The sequence below is a fragment of the Neomonachus schauinslandi genome, chromosome 4 (genome assembly GCF_002201575.2).
Source record: "Neomonachus schauinslandi chromosome 4, ASM220157v2, whole genome shotgun sequence".
NCBI classification, from domain to species: domain Eukaryota; kingdom Metazoa; phylum Chordata; class Mammalia; order Carnivora; family Phocidae; genus Neomonachus; species Neomonachus schauinslandi.
The window spans coordinates 123,663,627-123,682,188 of NC_058406.1; the positions used below are offsets into that span (position 1 = coordinate 123,663,627).

At 34.3% G+C, this 18,562-nt stretch overlaps 1 protein-coding gene across 1 annotated transcript in view; it reads left to right on the plus strand.

Moving 5' to 3' along the window:
• CSPP1 (centrosome and spindle pole associated protein 1) overlaps positions 1–18,562 on the plus strand; it is a 167,346-nt gene that overhangs the window by 89,823 nt on the left and 58,961 nt on the right. The window contains exons 16-19 of the mRNA XM_044914639.1: positions 1,176–1,305; positions 3,105–3,252; positions 12,173–12,325; positions 16,009–16,121. Coding sequence (XP_044770574.1) covers positions 1,176–1,305; positions 3,105–3,252; positions 12,173–12,325; positions 16,009–16,121 — 544 coding nt within the window. The remainder of the gene's footprint in view (positions 1–1,175; positions 1,306–3,104; positions 3,253–12,172; positions 12,326–16,008; positions 16,122–18,562) is intronic.

An 18,562-nucleotide genomic window follows, 5' to 3' on the forward strand; every position in this document is an offset into this window, starting at 1 on the left:
TTTCTTTTTAAAATTTTTTTTTGATGGGGGGAAGTGGAGAGGGAGGGGGAGAGAGAATCTTCAGCAGGCTCCACAACTAGCTTGGGGCTCGGTCTCATGACCCTGAGATTGTGACCTGAGTCAAAATCAAGAGTTGAACACTTAACCAACCGAGCCACCCAGGCGCCCCATCCTCATCTTTTATCCTCTCATGATCCAGTGTGACAGTATACATCAACATATCTGTTTATCCTAATAAAAGATTGTAGGGGCGCCTGGGTGGCTCAGTCGTTAAGCATCTGCCTTCAGCTCAGGTCATGATCCCAGGGTCCTGGGATCGAGCCCCGCATCAGGCTCCCTGCTCAGCGGGGAGTCTGCTCCTCCCTCTCCCACTCCCCCTGCTTGTGTTCCCTCTCTCACTGTGTCTCTCTCTGTTGAAAAATAAATAAAATCTTTAAAAAAAAAAATTGTAAATAAATTGGATAAGTTAGATACACAAAAGGAACTCATTATTTGAAGTGATGATGTTTTTGGAATGAGAAGCCTCTTGTAGTCTCTTTAATAATTATAGTTTTATTATAAAACTAATATTTGAGTATCTTCTGTAATTCAGATTTTTAAGTGTATTGCTTTCTTCAAAGTGGCTGCATTCCTGTATTTAAGACAAATAGCACTTTTTTGCTTGAGATTTATATAACCATAATATGTTTTAAATTTTTCCTTTTTTGATTCCTTGCAAGTTTTTCAAAAATTGGAGTTTTATTTGGGACAGTCAGTAATTTTATTTTATTTTTCAAATGGCTAAGAAGTTATTACTTTATATTAGAGTACATTTATTAAGTAAATTATTAGTTATAATATTGGGAAACTTCTACCATACTGTTATTTCTCTACATTCAGAAAAGTGCATAAGTCATATATATACTGCTTGATGTATTATCACCAAGTTTTTGCCCCCATGTATCTGCCATGTAGGTCAAGAAATAGATCTAATAAATTTGAAAGTTCCATTAATTGTGAAACAGAGACAGTAGAGAGAGCTTAGTAAGGGGACATTTACTTAAGGATTTCTCTTTGACCTACAGAGAAACATTTTTCTCTGTTTTTAAATGTACTTAAACGCTGTGCTATTTCAAAGGACTGTTGTATTCTTGCTTTGTCACAGATGGATTAAAATTATTGTGTACTTGATATAGGAATATGGTTGGACAGAATGAACTGAAAATTACAAGTGATCGAGCAATAAATTCAGGATTGTTTTTTGAAGATAAACCAAAGCCTTCAAAACGGGCACTTCAGTCTTACCAAGAAGCTTTGCAGCAACAGGTATTCATTCATTCATTCATTCATTCAGTGTTGAACATCTTATGTGTTAGCACAATGGTCCCTTAGAACTCAGTTTGGCAGAGGAGAAAACAATACCAGTCATTTATATTTCAGTATGATAAATTTTGATGCAGATAGATTATAATGCTCTTGGAAGAATAGGATAAGAATAATTGCCTGGCAGTTAGGAGGGCTTCATGTGTTGTTGATACTTGAACTACATGTTATACAATGAATAGATTTTAAATTCCTGGCATTATATTCAGGGAATGGAAATTGATGTGGGAGAAGGGGCTGAAGTGTTAGATTGTGTTCAGTTGTGAAGGATTAACTAATAAGGAATTTTCAGTTTCATCCTGTTCGGGAGAGCCTAAGGGAGGAAAGTTTAAGCCAGAGAGTGAAAGGAATAGTTGATGTGAATACCTTTAAGTTTTAGGAGGGTAGTTAGTTGTGATGTATATGACTGGGAAAGAGATATGGCAGAGAAACCTTTCAGTAGACTATTGAGGCAGTCCAGACTGGAGGTAATGAGGCCCTGACCAGATGGGGAAGATGGGAGGATATCCAGAAGACAACTCTGGGATTTATTGATAGAACTTAGATATAGGGAATGAGAAAGAACAAAGGGCTTGAAGATGATTCTGAATGTTGTAGTCTATGTGAATAATGAGGCTATGAATATGAACTAAGAGAAAAAAGAAGTAGAACACTTTTAGGGAGGAGGATAATGGGTTCTATTGTAGTTTGTAATATTTGAAGAGAGTTTACTTCAAAGTAATTGTATCGAATATATGGGGTTTTATGGGGAGTATCCATATCTCTGAGAGGATTCTGGGACTCTTGGTAGGTATATGTCCATCTGAAGTACTTTTCTGTAAAATTCTATAAAATTTTAAATTGTAGAATTACAACTTTATTTTTTGGATGGTAGGTTTCTACAAATAAAAGATTGAATTTATATATCTGTTTTCAAATGAGCATATTAAAAACACTGCTGACAAAACTACATTTCCTAACTCTAGAATTTTATTTCATGTATGTGATGGCTTCTTGGCCTTGATGAAGTGGTTGCTTAAATTTTCCATGCATGTGGTTATGATTTGTGTGTGTGTGTGTGTGTGTGGGGGGGGGGTTATGATTTTAAAAGTAATTTTCCAAAATGTAGATACTTGCTCATTGCCTATCCATATGTTCCTAGAGACCTAACCTGTGCTTATACTTGTTGATGAGAAGACTGTTTTATATGCTTTCATAAAGTTGTACTTAAAGGAGCCCAGAATTCTCCAAATAGCTTTGAACCTTCAACCTCTTGAATTCTGGGAATGGAGTTTGCACAGGGTAGAGTAGGTCTGGTGAGATGTGGGGAGTAGTTTGTGGCTGGCCAGGTCCCATAAAAGGATAGGTGGAAAAGGAAAGTAGGGAGATCCTATTGGTCCTCATGCAGCTGGTGAGGTTAGGGAAGGAGTCGCTCAGGTAGAAGTTGGTGGGAAGGAAGAATTGGTTCAGTCCCAACTGGCATCAGTGGCTGGAAAGCACTCTAGTAGCAGTGATGTGAGGGACCAACAGCTGTTTATTCTCGCCAAGGAAGTGTTTTTAAATTGGGTATTCCATAGATTTGTGATTTCAAATTTTATGGTGAAGCAGATTGTAAAAATAAAAACCAAACAAAACAAACAAAAAAACCCAAACAAAACCAAACTCCAGTTTTTTTTCTGTAATAAGAAAAATAAAAACTGATATTGACTAAACTTTTTGTATCAGAATACTTGTCAGCACTAATGTTTCTTAACATTATCAAGATTCGGGAAAGAGAAGAAAGAAGGAAGAGAGAACGTGAAGAAAAAGAAGAATATGAAGCTAAGTTAGAAGCTGAAATGAGACGTTACAACCCCTGGGGAAAAGGTGGAGGTGGTGCTCCTCTGAGAGATGCGAAAGGAAATCTGATAAGTATGTTATTTCCATTGATCTGTTGTTTTTAAAAGAAACTGAACTATTTTTAAATTTTTAAAAGAATGGGGTGGTAGAAGAAGTGGGAATCATAGTCTGTAAGGCAAGGTCTCTTTTTGTGTAGTTTAATGCAAAAGAGATATTTTGTAACACATATAATAACAGGTTAGAAAGTCTTTTTTTCTTTGGAGTACTATTCATTTAATTTTGTTGCATGTTTTTCATCCTCTAATGATAATAATTCAATTGCAGAGAAAAGCTCATGTTAGTTGACAAGTTTTTACCCAAACTAGTGGTTAGATTTTTGAAAAAACATCCTGGTAAAAATAACAAAACTCTTACTGAATTTTTTTTTAAGTAGTAAGACATTTTTAAAATAAGTGATCTGAAATAGTTGTGGGCTGCAGTATTTCATACACGCCCTGTGTACACTGCAAGGACTCCATTGAAACATAAAGACCTGATCTCAGAAACTCTCTGGCAGGTTGCAGAATCATATTGATTGCTCTTTAAATTATGTGCTCTCAAAAATGTTTGATCTAGAGGGGCACCTGGGTCGCTCAGTCAGTTACGTGTCTGACTCTTGATTTCAGCTCAGGTCATGATCTCAAGGTCATGAGATCGAGCCCCACTTTGGGTTCCGTACTGGGTGTGGAGCCTGTTTAAGATTCTTTCTCTCTCTCTCTCTCCCCCCCCCCCCCCCGCCCGACCCCCTTCCCCCCTCCGCCATCTTTCACATGCTCTTTCTCCCTCTCTTAAAAAAAAAAAGTTTGATCTAGAAACTACAACAGCCAGCACTTTGAAAAAAAGAGGTCTTATACAACTTGTGATATATATTGGGATGGTTTCTGATTAGCTTTTAGGTAAGAATAAAAATAGACAAAGACAGGTTTTTGAAAATTATTTTATTAGAAATGAGAGATGAATAATAGAAATCCATTAAATGGTAAAAATGTAGATTTCATTTTGTTCTTCAGGTATTATACATTATTATAGGGATAGTTGAGGGATGTAGTCAGAATACTTCCTGGATATTGAGTTATTAAGAGTTCTTAAATATTATGCTTTTGCTTCTTTGTTAAAGATGGCTTATTTTAAAAAGATGTATTTGAGACCCACTTAAAAAGTTAAATGTTTATTTGAATATATATTAGAAAAACACTGGTTTTTCATTAAAGGATAGTGCTATAACATTTCCTTTTAAAGTACAGGTATTAGTTCAGGCATTTAACAAAAAGTGCTTTAACAAACAACCTCTAGGGGCGCCTGGGTGGCTCGATTGGTTAAGCAACTGCCTTCGGCTCAGGTTGTGATCCCAGAGTCTTGGGATCGAGTCCCGCATCGGGCTCCCTGCTCAGCGGGGAATCTGCTTCTCTCTCTGACCCTACCCCCTCTTGTGCTCACTCTCATGCTCTCTCTCTCTCTCAAATAAATAAATAAAATCTTAACAACAACAACAACAACAAAAAACAACCCCTAATTATCAGAGGCTTGAGGCTTAAGGTTTAAGGCAGTTAAAGTTACTTCTCACTTAAATCACAGTCTGATGCTGTTTGGGTGGTTCTCCTCCAAGAGGTGACTCAGGAATCCAGGGCTCTTCTCTTGTGTCATTCCTCCACTTTGAAATCCTGCACTTCTAGCAGCCAAACAGGGTTCAGTGGTGGGAGATTGAGTTGAGAGTTTTGTGGGGGCTCTGGCCTAGAAGTGGAGGGAATATTGCTTTGTCTTTGCTCCAATATTCAGACCTAATTATAAGGAGACATAATTATAGTGCCTAGGAGGAGGATATGAAATTGATAAGCATCTAGTCAAGTCTTTGCTGCAGTGAATTTAAATTGTGAATTGATGAAACATAGTAGTTACTAGGAAGGAGGTGTTTAAATGACGGAAACTTTGGTAAACACTGTAATAGAATAATTTCCTCGGACTTACAAGCTTGCCTCTAAAATTATTTCCAGTTCACACAATAGAATTAAGTTGTTCTGTATGTGTTTAGTTGGCATAAGGGAGTAGGATAAATGTGGGTTATTGAATTATAAAATACTGTTTTAGAATTGTTTGACCTAACAGTAATGAAGCAAACTTTTCTGTGGTTTTCATTTTTAGCGGTAATGTTTACTTTGCTTATTTAATGCTACTGTCATGCCATGTGATAGAAAAGTATACCATTTTATCAGATACAGTGTAACTCTTTTTTAAGTGTTATTTTCAAAGCAGGTAACTCATCCCTTAAAGAGTATCGGTTTGTTTGTGACTGATCTCTTTTAGAGAGGGAGGGAGAGGAGGGAATGTAATTTTTCTATTATATTTGAAATACGTAGTAAAGATCTGTATTCTGCTTTACTTCATGTAATGACCAAGATCATATAACTTCTGTACTTTCTGTTGGCCAACATTAATTTGGCTGCTGGCTTTTCTAGTTACTCCTGTTTTATCTTTGATCTTTTATTATAAAGAAATTAAGGAAATTTAATGTTCATCCTTAGCTCTCTAGGGAAGATCTCTATAAGGGGAAGTAGTTATTAATAAATATTAGCCCATATAACTGGAATAGCATCAGCCCCCCCTTTTTGTGCATCAACCCTTTTAAAGTAAATCTCTCTCATTTTTATTATTTGTATGACACTCAAAATCTGTTTCGTTTCTTAGCTCTCTGTTCATTAAAGTTCTTTTTTCAAGTTCTATTAAAAAAACAAACTATGTTCTAATGACTTTCAGTGGGTGAATGAATAAACTGTGGTACATTCATACCATGGGTTGCTACCTAGCAATTAAAAGAATTAGCTATTGATGCACATAAGAACTTGAAAGACTCTTCAGAGAAATTTTGCTAAGTGAAAGAAGCCCCTCTCTAATGGTTACATACATGTATATTCTTAAGATGATTATGGGGATGGTGATGTTACATGAATCTATCATATGTTAAAATTCTTAAAAATTACTCCAAAAAAATCAATAAAAATTAAAAAATACTTAACTAATTTGAAAGATAGCAGAAGTATCTCATAGTTCTGATTAATAGTGAGATTAAGCATTTCTTCACATATATTTGATTAAGTATTTGTATTTCTTTTATGTATTGTATTTGCCCCAGTTAGATTTATGTTTTTTATGTTGATTATTGAGACACAATTTGCATATGACAAAATTCATCCTTTTTTAAGTGTATCATTGAGTTTTTTTTTTTTTAAGTAATAGAGGTTTAATCAAAGAATTTTACATATTATTCACAGCATTCATTTGGCCAGGCATCTACATGTTTGTAGAATCCTACTGTATATAAAGTGTATCATTGAGTTTTGACAGCTGATTCTAGCAGCTACTGCCACAATCAAGATATAGAACATTTCCAGTTTATCCAACCCTATATACCCTTGCCAACCTCTGATCTGCATTCTGACACAATAGTATTGCCTTTTGTGTCTTTTTTTTCTTAGTTTTAATGATTTATCCATGTTGTGTATGTCTGTAGTTTACTTCTTTTTATTACTGAATAGGGTTCTACTATGTGGAGGTACCATAATTGTTTATCCTTTTACCAGTTGATGGATTTTTGGCTTGTTTACAATTTAAGGCTGTTATAAATAAAGCTGTTACAAACGTTTACCTTCAGGTCTTTATGTGCACATAAATTTTCATTTGTCATTGGAATGGAACTCCTGGACCATATAGTAATAAGTAAGTGTATATTTAACTTTGTTAGAAACCTCTAGAACAGTTTACAAAGTGGTTGCGCCATTTTGCATTCTTACCAGCAAAGCACAAGATTTCTGGTTGCATTGCCTCCTCATCAGCCCTTGTATTTAGCCTTTCTTTTAAGTAGATAGGATACCTCATTGTGTTGTGTTTTTTTTAACTTCTTATTTTGAAATAATTCAAGACTTAGAGAAGAGTTGCAAAGATATAGAGTGTACCCTTCACCTAGCTTCCCATGATGTTAAAATCTTCCATAATCTAGTATAGTGTCCCAAATGAGAAATTAAAATTTTAATTTAATGAGATCTCATTTCCCATGCCACACAATTTATCCCTTTAAAATATACAGTTCGGGGACGCCTGGGTAGCTCAGTTGGTTGAACATTTGCCTTTGGCTTGAGTCAGGTCCTGGGATCGAGCCCCACATCAGGCTCCTTGCTTGGCGGGGAGCCTGCTTTTCCCTCTGCCTGCAGCTCCTCCTGCTTGTGCTCTCTCTCACCAATAAGTAAATAAAATCTTTCAAGAAAATAAGATATACAATTCAGCAGTTCTTAGTATATTCACAAAGTTGTGCTACAATCACACAATTTTAGAAGATTTTGTACGTTGAATTGCCTTGATACACTTGTTGAAAATCAGTTGACCATAAAATTATTTATGGACTCTTATGTTCTGTTCCATTAATATAGATGTCTATCCTTATGCCCATATCATACTCTCTTGATTACTGTAGCTTTGTAGTAAGTTTTGAAATTGAGAAGTATGAGTCCTCCAATTTTGTTCTTCTTTTTCAAGATTGTTTTGTCTACTTGACTTCCCTAGCATTTTCATATAAATTTTACTATCATTTTGTCAACCTCAACAAAAAAGTGTGGTGGGATTTTCATTGGGATTACATTTACAAAAAGATCAATTTGGGACAGATAGCATCTTAACTATATTGAGTCTTTTGACCCATGAATGTGGAATATTTATCTACTTACTACTCTTAGTCAATATCTTTTAGCAATATTTTGCAGTTTTCAGATATTGTAATATATTTTGTTAGGTTTTTTTTTTTTGTGGTTCTTTGGAATTTTTTAGACAATCATGTTATCTGCAAACAGTTTTACTTCTTCCTTTCCAATCTGATTGCCTTTTAGTTATTTTGCTTGTGTTTTGCACTTGTTTGGAACTCCAGTACAATGATTAGAAATCATGAGAACAGATAGCCTTGTCTTGTCCGATTTTAGGTGGGAAGCATTCAGTCTTTTCACCATTCAGTGTAATGTTGACTAGGTTTTTTGTAGATTTTTTTTTTTTTTTTTTTAAATCAGGTCTAGGACGTTCTCTTCTATTCCTGCTCTTCTATTCCTTTTCACATGAGTATATGTTGAATTTTGTCAAATGCTTTTCTACATCTTTTGAAATGATAATTTCATCTTTCTTACTCTGTCGCTATATGGTGAATTACATTGACTAATTTTTTTAAAAAAGACTTTATTTATTTATTTGGCAGAGAGATTGAGAGCACAAGTAGGCAGAGCAGCAGGCAGAGGGAGAGGGAGAGACCCGACATGGGGCTCGATCCCAGGATCCTGGGATCATGACCTGAGCCGAAATCAGCTTAACCAACTGAGCCACCCAGGCACCCCACATTGACTAATTTTTTAAATGTTGAGCCACTCTTTTATCCTGGCATCAACCCTAGTCATATTTTATTGTTTTTTTTTTCTAATCTTTTATTGTTGGATTTGATTTGCTAATATTTAGTTAGGGATCTTTGCATCTAGGCTCGTACCCTTGTCTGTTTTTCTTATAATGTTGTTGTCTGGTTTTGGTATCAGGATGATGCTGGCTTCACAGATATGAGTTGGGAAAGTTTCCTCTTTTGTTGCTAGAATTTACCAGTGAAGTCATCTGGGCTGGGAATTTTCTCTTGGGGAAGTTTTTAAACCATGAATTCAGCTTCTTTAGTACATAAAGACATCAGTTTATTTCTTCTTGTGTGAACTTTTGTGGTTTGAATCATTAAAGGAATTTATCCATTTTATTTAAGTTTTTGAATTTATTGGCATAAAATTATTCACAGTATTATTCTTTAATGTCTGTATATAGGATCTACAGTGATAGTTTCTCTTTTATTCCTGATATTTGTAATTTGTTTATTCTTTTTTCCTTAGCCAGTCTTGCCGGAGGCTTATTCATTTTATTGATCTTTTCATAGAACCAGCTCTGGTTTTCATTGATTTTTCTCTGTTGTTGTTCTTTTCCTGTTTCATTTATTTTTCCTCTCATCTTTACTATTTTCTTCCTTTAGTTTGCTTTGTACTTAATTTTCTTTTTCTGTTTTCTCAATGTGCAAGCTTAGATTAATGATTTGATTTCTTTTCTAATACATGCATTTAAAAATGCTATAAATTTCCTTTTGAGTACTGCTTTAACTGTAGCACAAATTTTGATATATGGTATTTTCATTTTCATTCAACTGACTTTTCTAATTTTGTGATTTTTCTTTGACCCATTAATTATTTAGACATGAGTTTTTAAAATTTCCATATATTTGGTAACTTTCTTTTCACTTCTAGTGTACTCTTGTTCAGATAATATACTTTTTGTCATTTTAATATTTTTAAATTCATGAGATTTATTTTATGGACTACCAGTTAGGTTTTTATTTGTCTTAGAGACTGTGATCTTTATAAGTTAAGTATGTATATTTTAAGTTAATTTTGAAATATGTATTATTAATCAAATTAGGGTTGGAAATTTTCTTTAGCTCTTTGAATTGACTTATAGAAGAGTTTTTATATCAGTCATGATAGCTGGATAATCTTGGGCCTATAGAAATATTTTCAGCCATTTTCTTTACGTTTTGGTATTTTCCATCAAACAACAGCTAACTTATAAAATTAATTTTATGGGGTGCCTGGGTAGGTAGTCAGTTGAGTGTCCGACTCGATGTCGGCCCAGGTCATGATATCAGGATCGTAGGATCGAGCCCCAGGGTGGGCTCTGCACTCAGGAGTCTACTTCTCTTTCTCTCTCTCGCTCTCCCCCTCTCCCTGATCATGCACGTGCACGCTTGCTCTCCCTCTCTCTAAAATCAATAGTCAATCAATCTTTAAAAAATAAAATTAATTTTAATTTCAAAGTATTTAGGTTTATAAAAAAAGATAATAAAATAAGGAGTGAAAAAATTTTAAGTATTGTTTACCTGTAGCTATCACATAATTTAGTCCTGGTCTGATAAATTGTTCAGAGAGTAGAATTACTTTCCCAATCACTAATCTGTAATATTTTCTTTTGTTCTGTTCTTTGTAGAATTATTCTGTAATGCTAGCAATTTTATATTAGATGATATGATGGTGTACATTTGAAATAAAGGCTGTTTTTCAGTGACATCTTTGCAATTGGCAAATTATACTCTTCACCAAAGTGCGTTTTTAAATTTTGATTTTTAGCTGATTTCAAACTTTTTATTTTACCACCTCACAGAAAGATAGACAAGGAGTGACCACTTAATTGATAGTCTTTTGCAATAAATAGCAATATGGACTTGTCTTGATTGCTTAGTCTGATAGTCTTAAATAATTATGTACTCTGCTGACATCAGTTTTCTTTTTATAAAACACATTGATTTATCTAATTGAGAGGACTGTGTATAATCACAACAGTAAAGTAAACAGATGTTATTCATTTTGAAGTTTATTATAGTGTTTGTTTACTTATAAGATATTTATATCTTAATTTATGGTTTGTGTAAGTGAATATCAAAATGAGATTGCATTCCCTGAGCATTCATTAGTTTGATAACAGAGCTCTGTTATCATCTTAGAAGGAGTGAGCTTGATGTACCATACTCTTCTAATAGAAAATGGAAGAATACCATATATATTGTTATTCATAGTGACTTCTCATTTATACAGAGTGATCTTATGCTGTTAATGTGAATTTTGGATGATGAGATACTGATTTCCCATTTGAGTTCTTTTGTGTAATTTGGTGACTTTTTAGGGACCGCAGCTGTTAGTTCATGACCTCAACTTTATCATCATCTTTCTGTTTTAATTTACCTCCCATATCCAGATAGATCCCAGGATTTGATGATGATTACAGGAGCACTTAGCTAATTTTTCCTTACCAATTCTTGGCAGTTCACAGTTCTTTTGCAGTCAGTTTTCTGTGATTTCAGCTAGTCCCTTACTACACCAGTTGTTTTATGGAGAAGAAGTATTTTTTAGAGTTCTGTAGTCATTCAGGTCTGTTTTTAATATTGATTTGTTGTTTGACCTGATTCTGTGTGCTCAGATTTTTGTGATGTGTATGTGGTATATACTGCTGTGTGACAGACATTATTAGTAATGTTTTAATATAACAAATATTCATTATCTTGTGGTTCTGTGAGTCAGTAATTTGTGAATGGGTTAGCTGGGTATTTCTGGGTATTTCTGTCTCATTCTTTGATGAGTTTGGGATCCAAAATGTCAGCCAGGGCTATAGTCATATGAAGGCTTGACTGGGACTGGAGAATCCATTTTCAATATGGCTCCCTCACATGGCTCAAGAAACCTTAGTTTCTTGCCTTGTGGGCCTTTCCAGGGGGCTCCATCAATACCCTTATGATATAGTAGCTGACTTTCTTCAGAGTAAGTGATCCAGTAGATAAAGCAAAGTGGAAACCATAATGTCTTTTATGAAGTAGCCTGGAAGTCATATGCCATCATCCTGCAATATTTTATTCATAAGAAGTGAGTTAGTGACTCTGGCTTATGCTTAAAGGGAGGGGAATTGAATTCCATCTTTTAAGGGAGGACCATCAAAAGAGTTTATGGATATATTTTAAAACTCTGCACTACATGATTATATTTTTTTTCATTACGAATGCTAATGAAGTTGGGTAAATTTTGCTATGACTTGTTTTGAATTGTTGCTGTTTGTTCTGTATTAAAGAGATTCCAACTTCTTAACTAACATAGATATGAATATAGTTTTTATGGGTTGTCAAAGATCTAACATTCTTAAGGTCTCTACTGATTTTGAGTTTATTTTATAAGGTTATTTTTAGAAAATCTTACAAGTTTTAGTAATTCTGTTTCTATTTGCAGGGCACCAAGATACCATTGAATTATTTCAACTCTGTCCTATTTTTTTCTCTCTGATTCTCTACTTTAAAAAAATGTATTAAACATACTAATTACAAAAATGTATTTGTTGAAATAAATGGCTTATTTTTCCCTCTCAGCTGATTTGAATAGGATGCACAGACAAAATATAGATGCCTACCATAACCCAGATGCAAGAACATATGAAGATAAAAGGGCTGTTGTATCTCTAGACCAAAATTTAGCCACCTCAAATGCTGAGAACCTAGAAGATTCTACGAATAAAAACTCAGGTTTTTAATCACGTTTTATTTTGTTTGTTTGTTTACATTTCTAAAGTTGTTCAGTAACATTTCTCTTCTCTTGCCTGACAAAGGTCATATTGTGATTTTGAGAACTTGGTTACACTGAGTCAGGAAGCATAACACGTTATTCATGTTATTTACAATACCTTTTCTTAAGCTTTTCTATTTTGAAAACGAATAGGGAAATATACTTTGCTTTTTAACACTGTGTTTCTTCTTAGCTTTATAACTTATGTATGCTTTAGCTGCTGCTAAAATTTTTATTTTGCTGGTGGGAGGACTTAAAATCACATAGTCTCTTTACACATAGACAAATAGTCTCTTGCTTCTTATACCCATAACTATTTGAATTAGTGAAAATGCATCAGATGTGATATATATTGTACAAAGAAATTGCTTATTTTTATTTGTTATACTTTATTTTAATTAATTTTATTTTTTGCTTATTTTGTAATCATTTGCCCTCTCTTGTAAAACCACAAAGGACAAAGAAATGAAGTTTAATTTTTTTAAAAGTTTAATTTGATGTCCCTTTCTTAAGCAATATCTTTGATTTGCTATCAAACAACATCCTTTAATTAAAGGTTCTATAAATAGAAAATTATTCAGTAGCTTTCTTTATGACTTGGCAGGGAAAGTTGGGTCATCTTCTTTATCAAGTGTATATGAAAATATGTTACATATTTTAAAATCAAAGGAAGTTTAAAGGATATATCTATCACCTTGCACTATATTTTGATGCCTGTAAAAGTAACCATTTATTTACTACAAATTCTGCTTTTGTACTTCCACTAAAGTTTTGATTTTAGACTACTAAAGAACTTACATTAGAAAGTCCTCCCAAAATATCCCTGACTTATCATATAGTCTTCAAAATTGATTTTTAAATTTTTAACCCATATGACTGCCTGGCCAACAGGCAGATTAAATAGGGAGCTGTGATTAGAATCACCAGCCTTTCATCTTTCACGCCTTTGATGGTAGCGCTAATCCCTGTGCCCTTCTTGAACATTTTAGGAGATGTGCTACTTGTAATTTCCATGCACAGCCTGTACCACTGTTGGATCTCTATTTATGAGGAAGTGCTTTCTTTCTTTGATCCACAATAGATTTTTACCTAGTGGATCCAGTCTTCATTTTTGAAGCAGTACAATTGAATTTTTTTTTATTGTATGTGATTGTTAATTTGGCTTCCACTCTTTTTTTTTTTTTTTAAAGATTTTTATTTTTATTTATTTGACAGAGAGAGCACAAGCAGAGGGAGAGAGAGGGAGAAGCAGGCTCCCTGCTGAGCGAGGAGCCCGATGTGGGACTCGATCCCAGGACCCTGGGGTCATGACCTGGGCCGAAGGCAGCCGCTTAACCGACTGAGCCACCTAGGTGTCCCAGGCTTCCACTCTTTGTAATAGTTCATTGTGCAGTAAAAACACCTTTCATTTTATTGAAGGGAATTTTGAGTTTTTTTTTTTTTTGATACATCATTTTTCTCTTCATTTGTTTCTTTTAGTAGTCTGTATTGAGATCCCAGTTCTACATACTCCTTCTCTATCCTTTTCTTCTGCACCTGGTATTGTTTGTAGTTCTGTCTTCACCCAGAACTTTCTCTATCATATTAATAAGGATTTAAGCATCTAGCTCTGCTTATCAAGCAAAAACACTGGAAAAAAAAATCAAGTTTCTATGACCCTTTTTTTTTTTTTTTTCTTTTTTAAAGATTTTATTTATTTATTTGACAGAGAAAGACACAGCGAGAGAGGGAACACAAACGGGGAGTGGGAGAGGGAGAAGCAGACTCCCCGCCGAGCAGGGAGCCCGATGCGGGACTCGATCCCGGGACTCCAGGATCATGACCTGAGCTGAAGGCAGTCGCTTAACCAACTGAGCCACCCAGGCGCCCACTATGACCCTTTCCAAGGAAAATACACAAACTTGATGATTGAACATGTACAGCAGAATTTACTGCCTGTTGCCTTTCTGTACACTGCCAGGGTTTTGGTGCTGGTATTGTGGGCAGGATGCTTTCGTTTAAGAAATCATACAAACTCATGAAGTGCTAAAATGTCCCCTTTTTTTTGTGTATTGAAGTTCCCTAAGAATTAACCTAAGATAGACTTTCTGAATGCAAGAAACTGTCCAGTCATCTTATTTGTTGCTGTGCTAGCATATATGTGTATGAGTGTATGTTTATATATGTATATGTGTGTTTACACATACACATACATATGTGGCATTTAATATTTTAAAGGCCTTAGGGAACTTGAATATATCTGAAAATTGAATGTTATAATGTGTGCTTAAAAGTTCATTATCCTTTCATGTTTTCTCTTCATTAGGCCTGTTTGAGGCCTTTCCTAAAGTTCATTGTTTTTCTTTTACTTTCTGGTTCTAGGATGAAGAACCATATTTATGAAGTCCATACTAATTTGACTTAAACTTAGTGTTTAGCTTATTATGATACCTAGATATATTTCCATGGGTTAGAGCATGTGTTTCCCTATGATTTTATTTTTGTAATTTATTTATTTTTAAAAAACCTTATTTTTAAAAACTTTGTTTTGTTAATCTACCTTTTCACTATAACATTTGATTTTCAGCCGATGTATTCAAATAAGCATTAGTATATTTAAACACAAAGGCAAAATAGGCCTAAGTGGCAGCTAAACTGCAAGGCATGAGTGGGTGAAAGATATGCTTTAGATTGATGGTATAAAGACTGAGGCAGTAACTAAAAAATAATATAAAAAGTTATGTGAGGCTTAAATTTAAATATATTTTTCCTGCATTTAAGGAGAGACTCCTGGGATATAATTATTTTTCAGGTGGCCTTTATGAAATCATTTAATCCTTCCCCAGAATGTATAATTCTGTTTATAGGAACATATAGCATATTTTTATTCTTCATGTTTATATCCTGTTACTCTAATAGAATTTTTAAATAAAAATTATTGCAGTGATAAAGAATCATTCTAATTTGTAAAAAGTGTTTTCAGAGCTGACTTTCTAATCTATTGTGAACCATAGATGGAAAGATTTTTGGAATTACTGATTTTCTAAAACAAATTTTTTAATATACATATACATACTAGATTTTAATATATAATTAAGCATATTCTTAAGAAAAGGGTATTTACAGGGGCGTCTGGGTGGCTCAGTCATTAAGCCTCTGCCTTCGGCCCAGGTCATGATCCCAACGTCCTGGGATCGAGCCCCGCATCAGGCTCCCTGCTCAGTGGGAAGCCTGCTTTCCCTCTCCTGCTCCCCCTGCTTGTGTTCCCTCTCTCGCTGTCTATCTCTGTCAAATAAATAAATAAAATCTTTAAAAAAAAATAAGAACTTAAATGTACTTTTTTTCTCTATATAAATTTTACTTTAAAGTCTGTGCTGCAGTGAAAGTTGTTTAGGCTCTTACCTTTTGTTTCCTTGGTGTCTTTCAGGTATAGACATAAATTTTTCAACTATATATTTTTGTTTCATCATTTTTCTTTACTCGTTACTTTTCATCTGGTCTTCAGATTCTAATCTCAACCTTCCTCTTCTGATTTTTGACCTCTGGACTTCTGTAGTTAGCACATGTATTCACAATATGGATTTAGTAGCAAACTTTATTCTTTAACCTTTATATTTTCTAACTATCGAGTAATGGTATGTTTTTGCAAAATTTCTCTTTCAAGGTTATATGCAACCACAGAGCTCTCCTTTTGCTCGGGGAAATATATTTTGTGAGCCTCCAACTGAACTTCAGATTAAACAGCAAGAATTATACAAGAATTTTCTTCGTTTTCAGGTGAAGTGCTTATTTTATCATAGTTTCAAAGTTTTGTTAGAATTGTAATAAGCTAAACTTGAAAAGATTTTACTCACAGGATAAAGAATAAATTCTAAAATACCTCCACAGTTATTTAAGATACCTAATTTACATCAGATATAGGTAGTACTAAAATGATATTATTTCATTTATATCTGAGAAAGGAATATGGAGACATGTTACGCATGCCAGTTGTCTTACTCTTTTTTTTTTTTTTTTTTATTAACATATACTGTATTATTTGTTTCAGGGGTACAGGTCTGTGATTCATCAGTCTTACACAATTCACAGTGCTCACCATAGCACATACTCTCCCCAATGTCCATCTCTTTTCTAAACTTTATTAAATCATTCAGTTTTAGAAATGTCAGTATTCTTTAACAATGATTTAATAAAATATTTGCTTTTTAGGCATAGAATGAATATTTCTAGATGCTTATGTGTTAGTAGAAAATCAATAGTTTTTTTCCAGATGATATATTCTTGACTCATTATAGTTTGTAAATTATTAAAAATCAGATGTAATCACATTTTGCAATTATTTGCCTCATTTATGCATGTAAGCAAATAGCATTTAAAAATAGTAGAAATGCCCAAAGGAAGACACTTGAGTATCCAGGGTTTATTAAGCAAACAATTATTGAATACCCATACTGTGTCTGCGAGGGGTGGAGCCTGAGGTGAAAGAGAAGGACTCACAATTTCTTCTCTTCTCACCTCCACACCCCTTCCCACCCACCCTTAACATCCCATTTCAGATTAACCCTGTGGTCTCGGTGGTCTTCCTTTGATATGACTTCTCATGTTATGCTTTGCTACTCAAAAACTGGTGGTAGCTTTTCTTTCCTACAGAAAATACCCAAATTCCTTAGTCTGACACCTAAAGCTATCCAGTCTAATCCCAAACTCTTAAATTCTTCTTAAAAAGGTTCTACTCAAATATGTCCTCTTTCTAATCCTAATTATTGTGGACTCTTCAATAAGGCAGTGATGTAATGGATATGCTCTTGTCGGTGACTGATCTGGCATTAGTCTTTAAGATGTATTTTTGGAGGATTGAAAAGATTGGAAGCAAGGGTATTTTACTAGACGGGCAACAACGGAAATGGATGGAAAGACCTTTGTAAGGATCGACAGAATGAATAGAGATAATGAATGTAAGAGAGTGGCATCAGAAGTCCCTATGGTATTGGCCACTCATGTAGCAGCTGATTGAGGGTCACAGAGTCACCTATTGAACTTGAAATGCCCTGTGGTATATGCCCATAATGACAGCAAGTCAAAATTATGTAACTCCTATTATACTTAACAAGTGTTAGCATGGTTTAGGGTAGAATTCAGGGGGGAAAAAAACAAGTGTTAGCATGGTTTAGGGTAGAATTCAGGGGGGAAAACAGTCTTGAAATTATATAGCCTTTTATTATTTAGAAGGTACTTTTGCATATAGTATCTCATTAATCTTCAAACTCGCCAAGGAAGGTATTACTACTTCTGTTTTATGACATGCAACTAAAACCCAGGCTAAGACGCTTACCCATGGTGGCAGAGCCAGCAAATTGAACCCAGGTCTCCTGACTTTAAGTACAATACACAATACACACTTATATTTCTAGAGGTCTCTCAGAGTCTTTCCCTCTGGAAAAAAGTAGTAATAGGGGAAGTTTGACTATATCAGTTTTAGAGTAAGTTTAGCCTTCAGTTCTCCCAACCTGTAAATCCTCAGTGTACCTGTGAATGGATTGCTCTCGAATGGTGGCTTACATATTTTTCTTTAAGCAGCCCCTTAAAACTCTTTCCCTGTCAAGCAAAATCTAACACAAAACTCTAAGAAAATTTAAAATATCTAAATGGTATTTATTATTACTACCAACACTGAAGTGTCAGACAAGAAGTATCCCCAAACTTAAATGTCAAAAGAAATGTTATAAAATGTTCAGATCTGTGTACCAAGATGGCAAAATAAGGCTTAGCTCCATGTATGAATAAAAAAGTTATACTGTTAAGTTAATGCAGCAGAAGTCTGCATGTGGTTAAAATCTGATAAGTAATGCAAATGAGTGTTTACATAACATTTTTAATTACAGCTTTAGAGATAATTTAATCTTTTCAGCTGTAAAATAAAATTTGATAAAATATTTGCAGGACCCTTGAAGCACCTTTGTATTATACAGTTTGAAAACAACTGACGTAGATGATAGCTTTCCTCTTTCTGTTGAACTGCTGTGTAGCATTTTTGTTGGAATGGCATTTCTGTGGATTTCTTAGGTGTGTGATCCATTTATGATTGTGACCCTTAATGGAGAAGTGACTTTGTGACTGTAAATTTTTTTTTTTTTTTTTTTTTTGCAATAGGAAAAAGAGGGAAATGAGTGTTAAATGTGAGGTTTTGTTGTCTAGATCATAATTGACCTTTTGTCTAG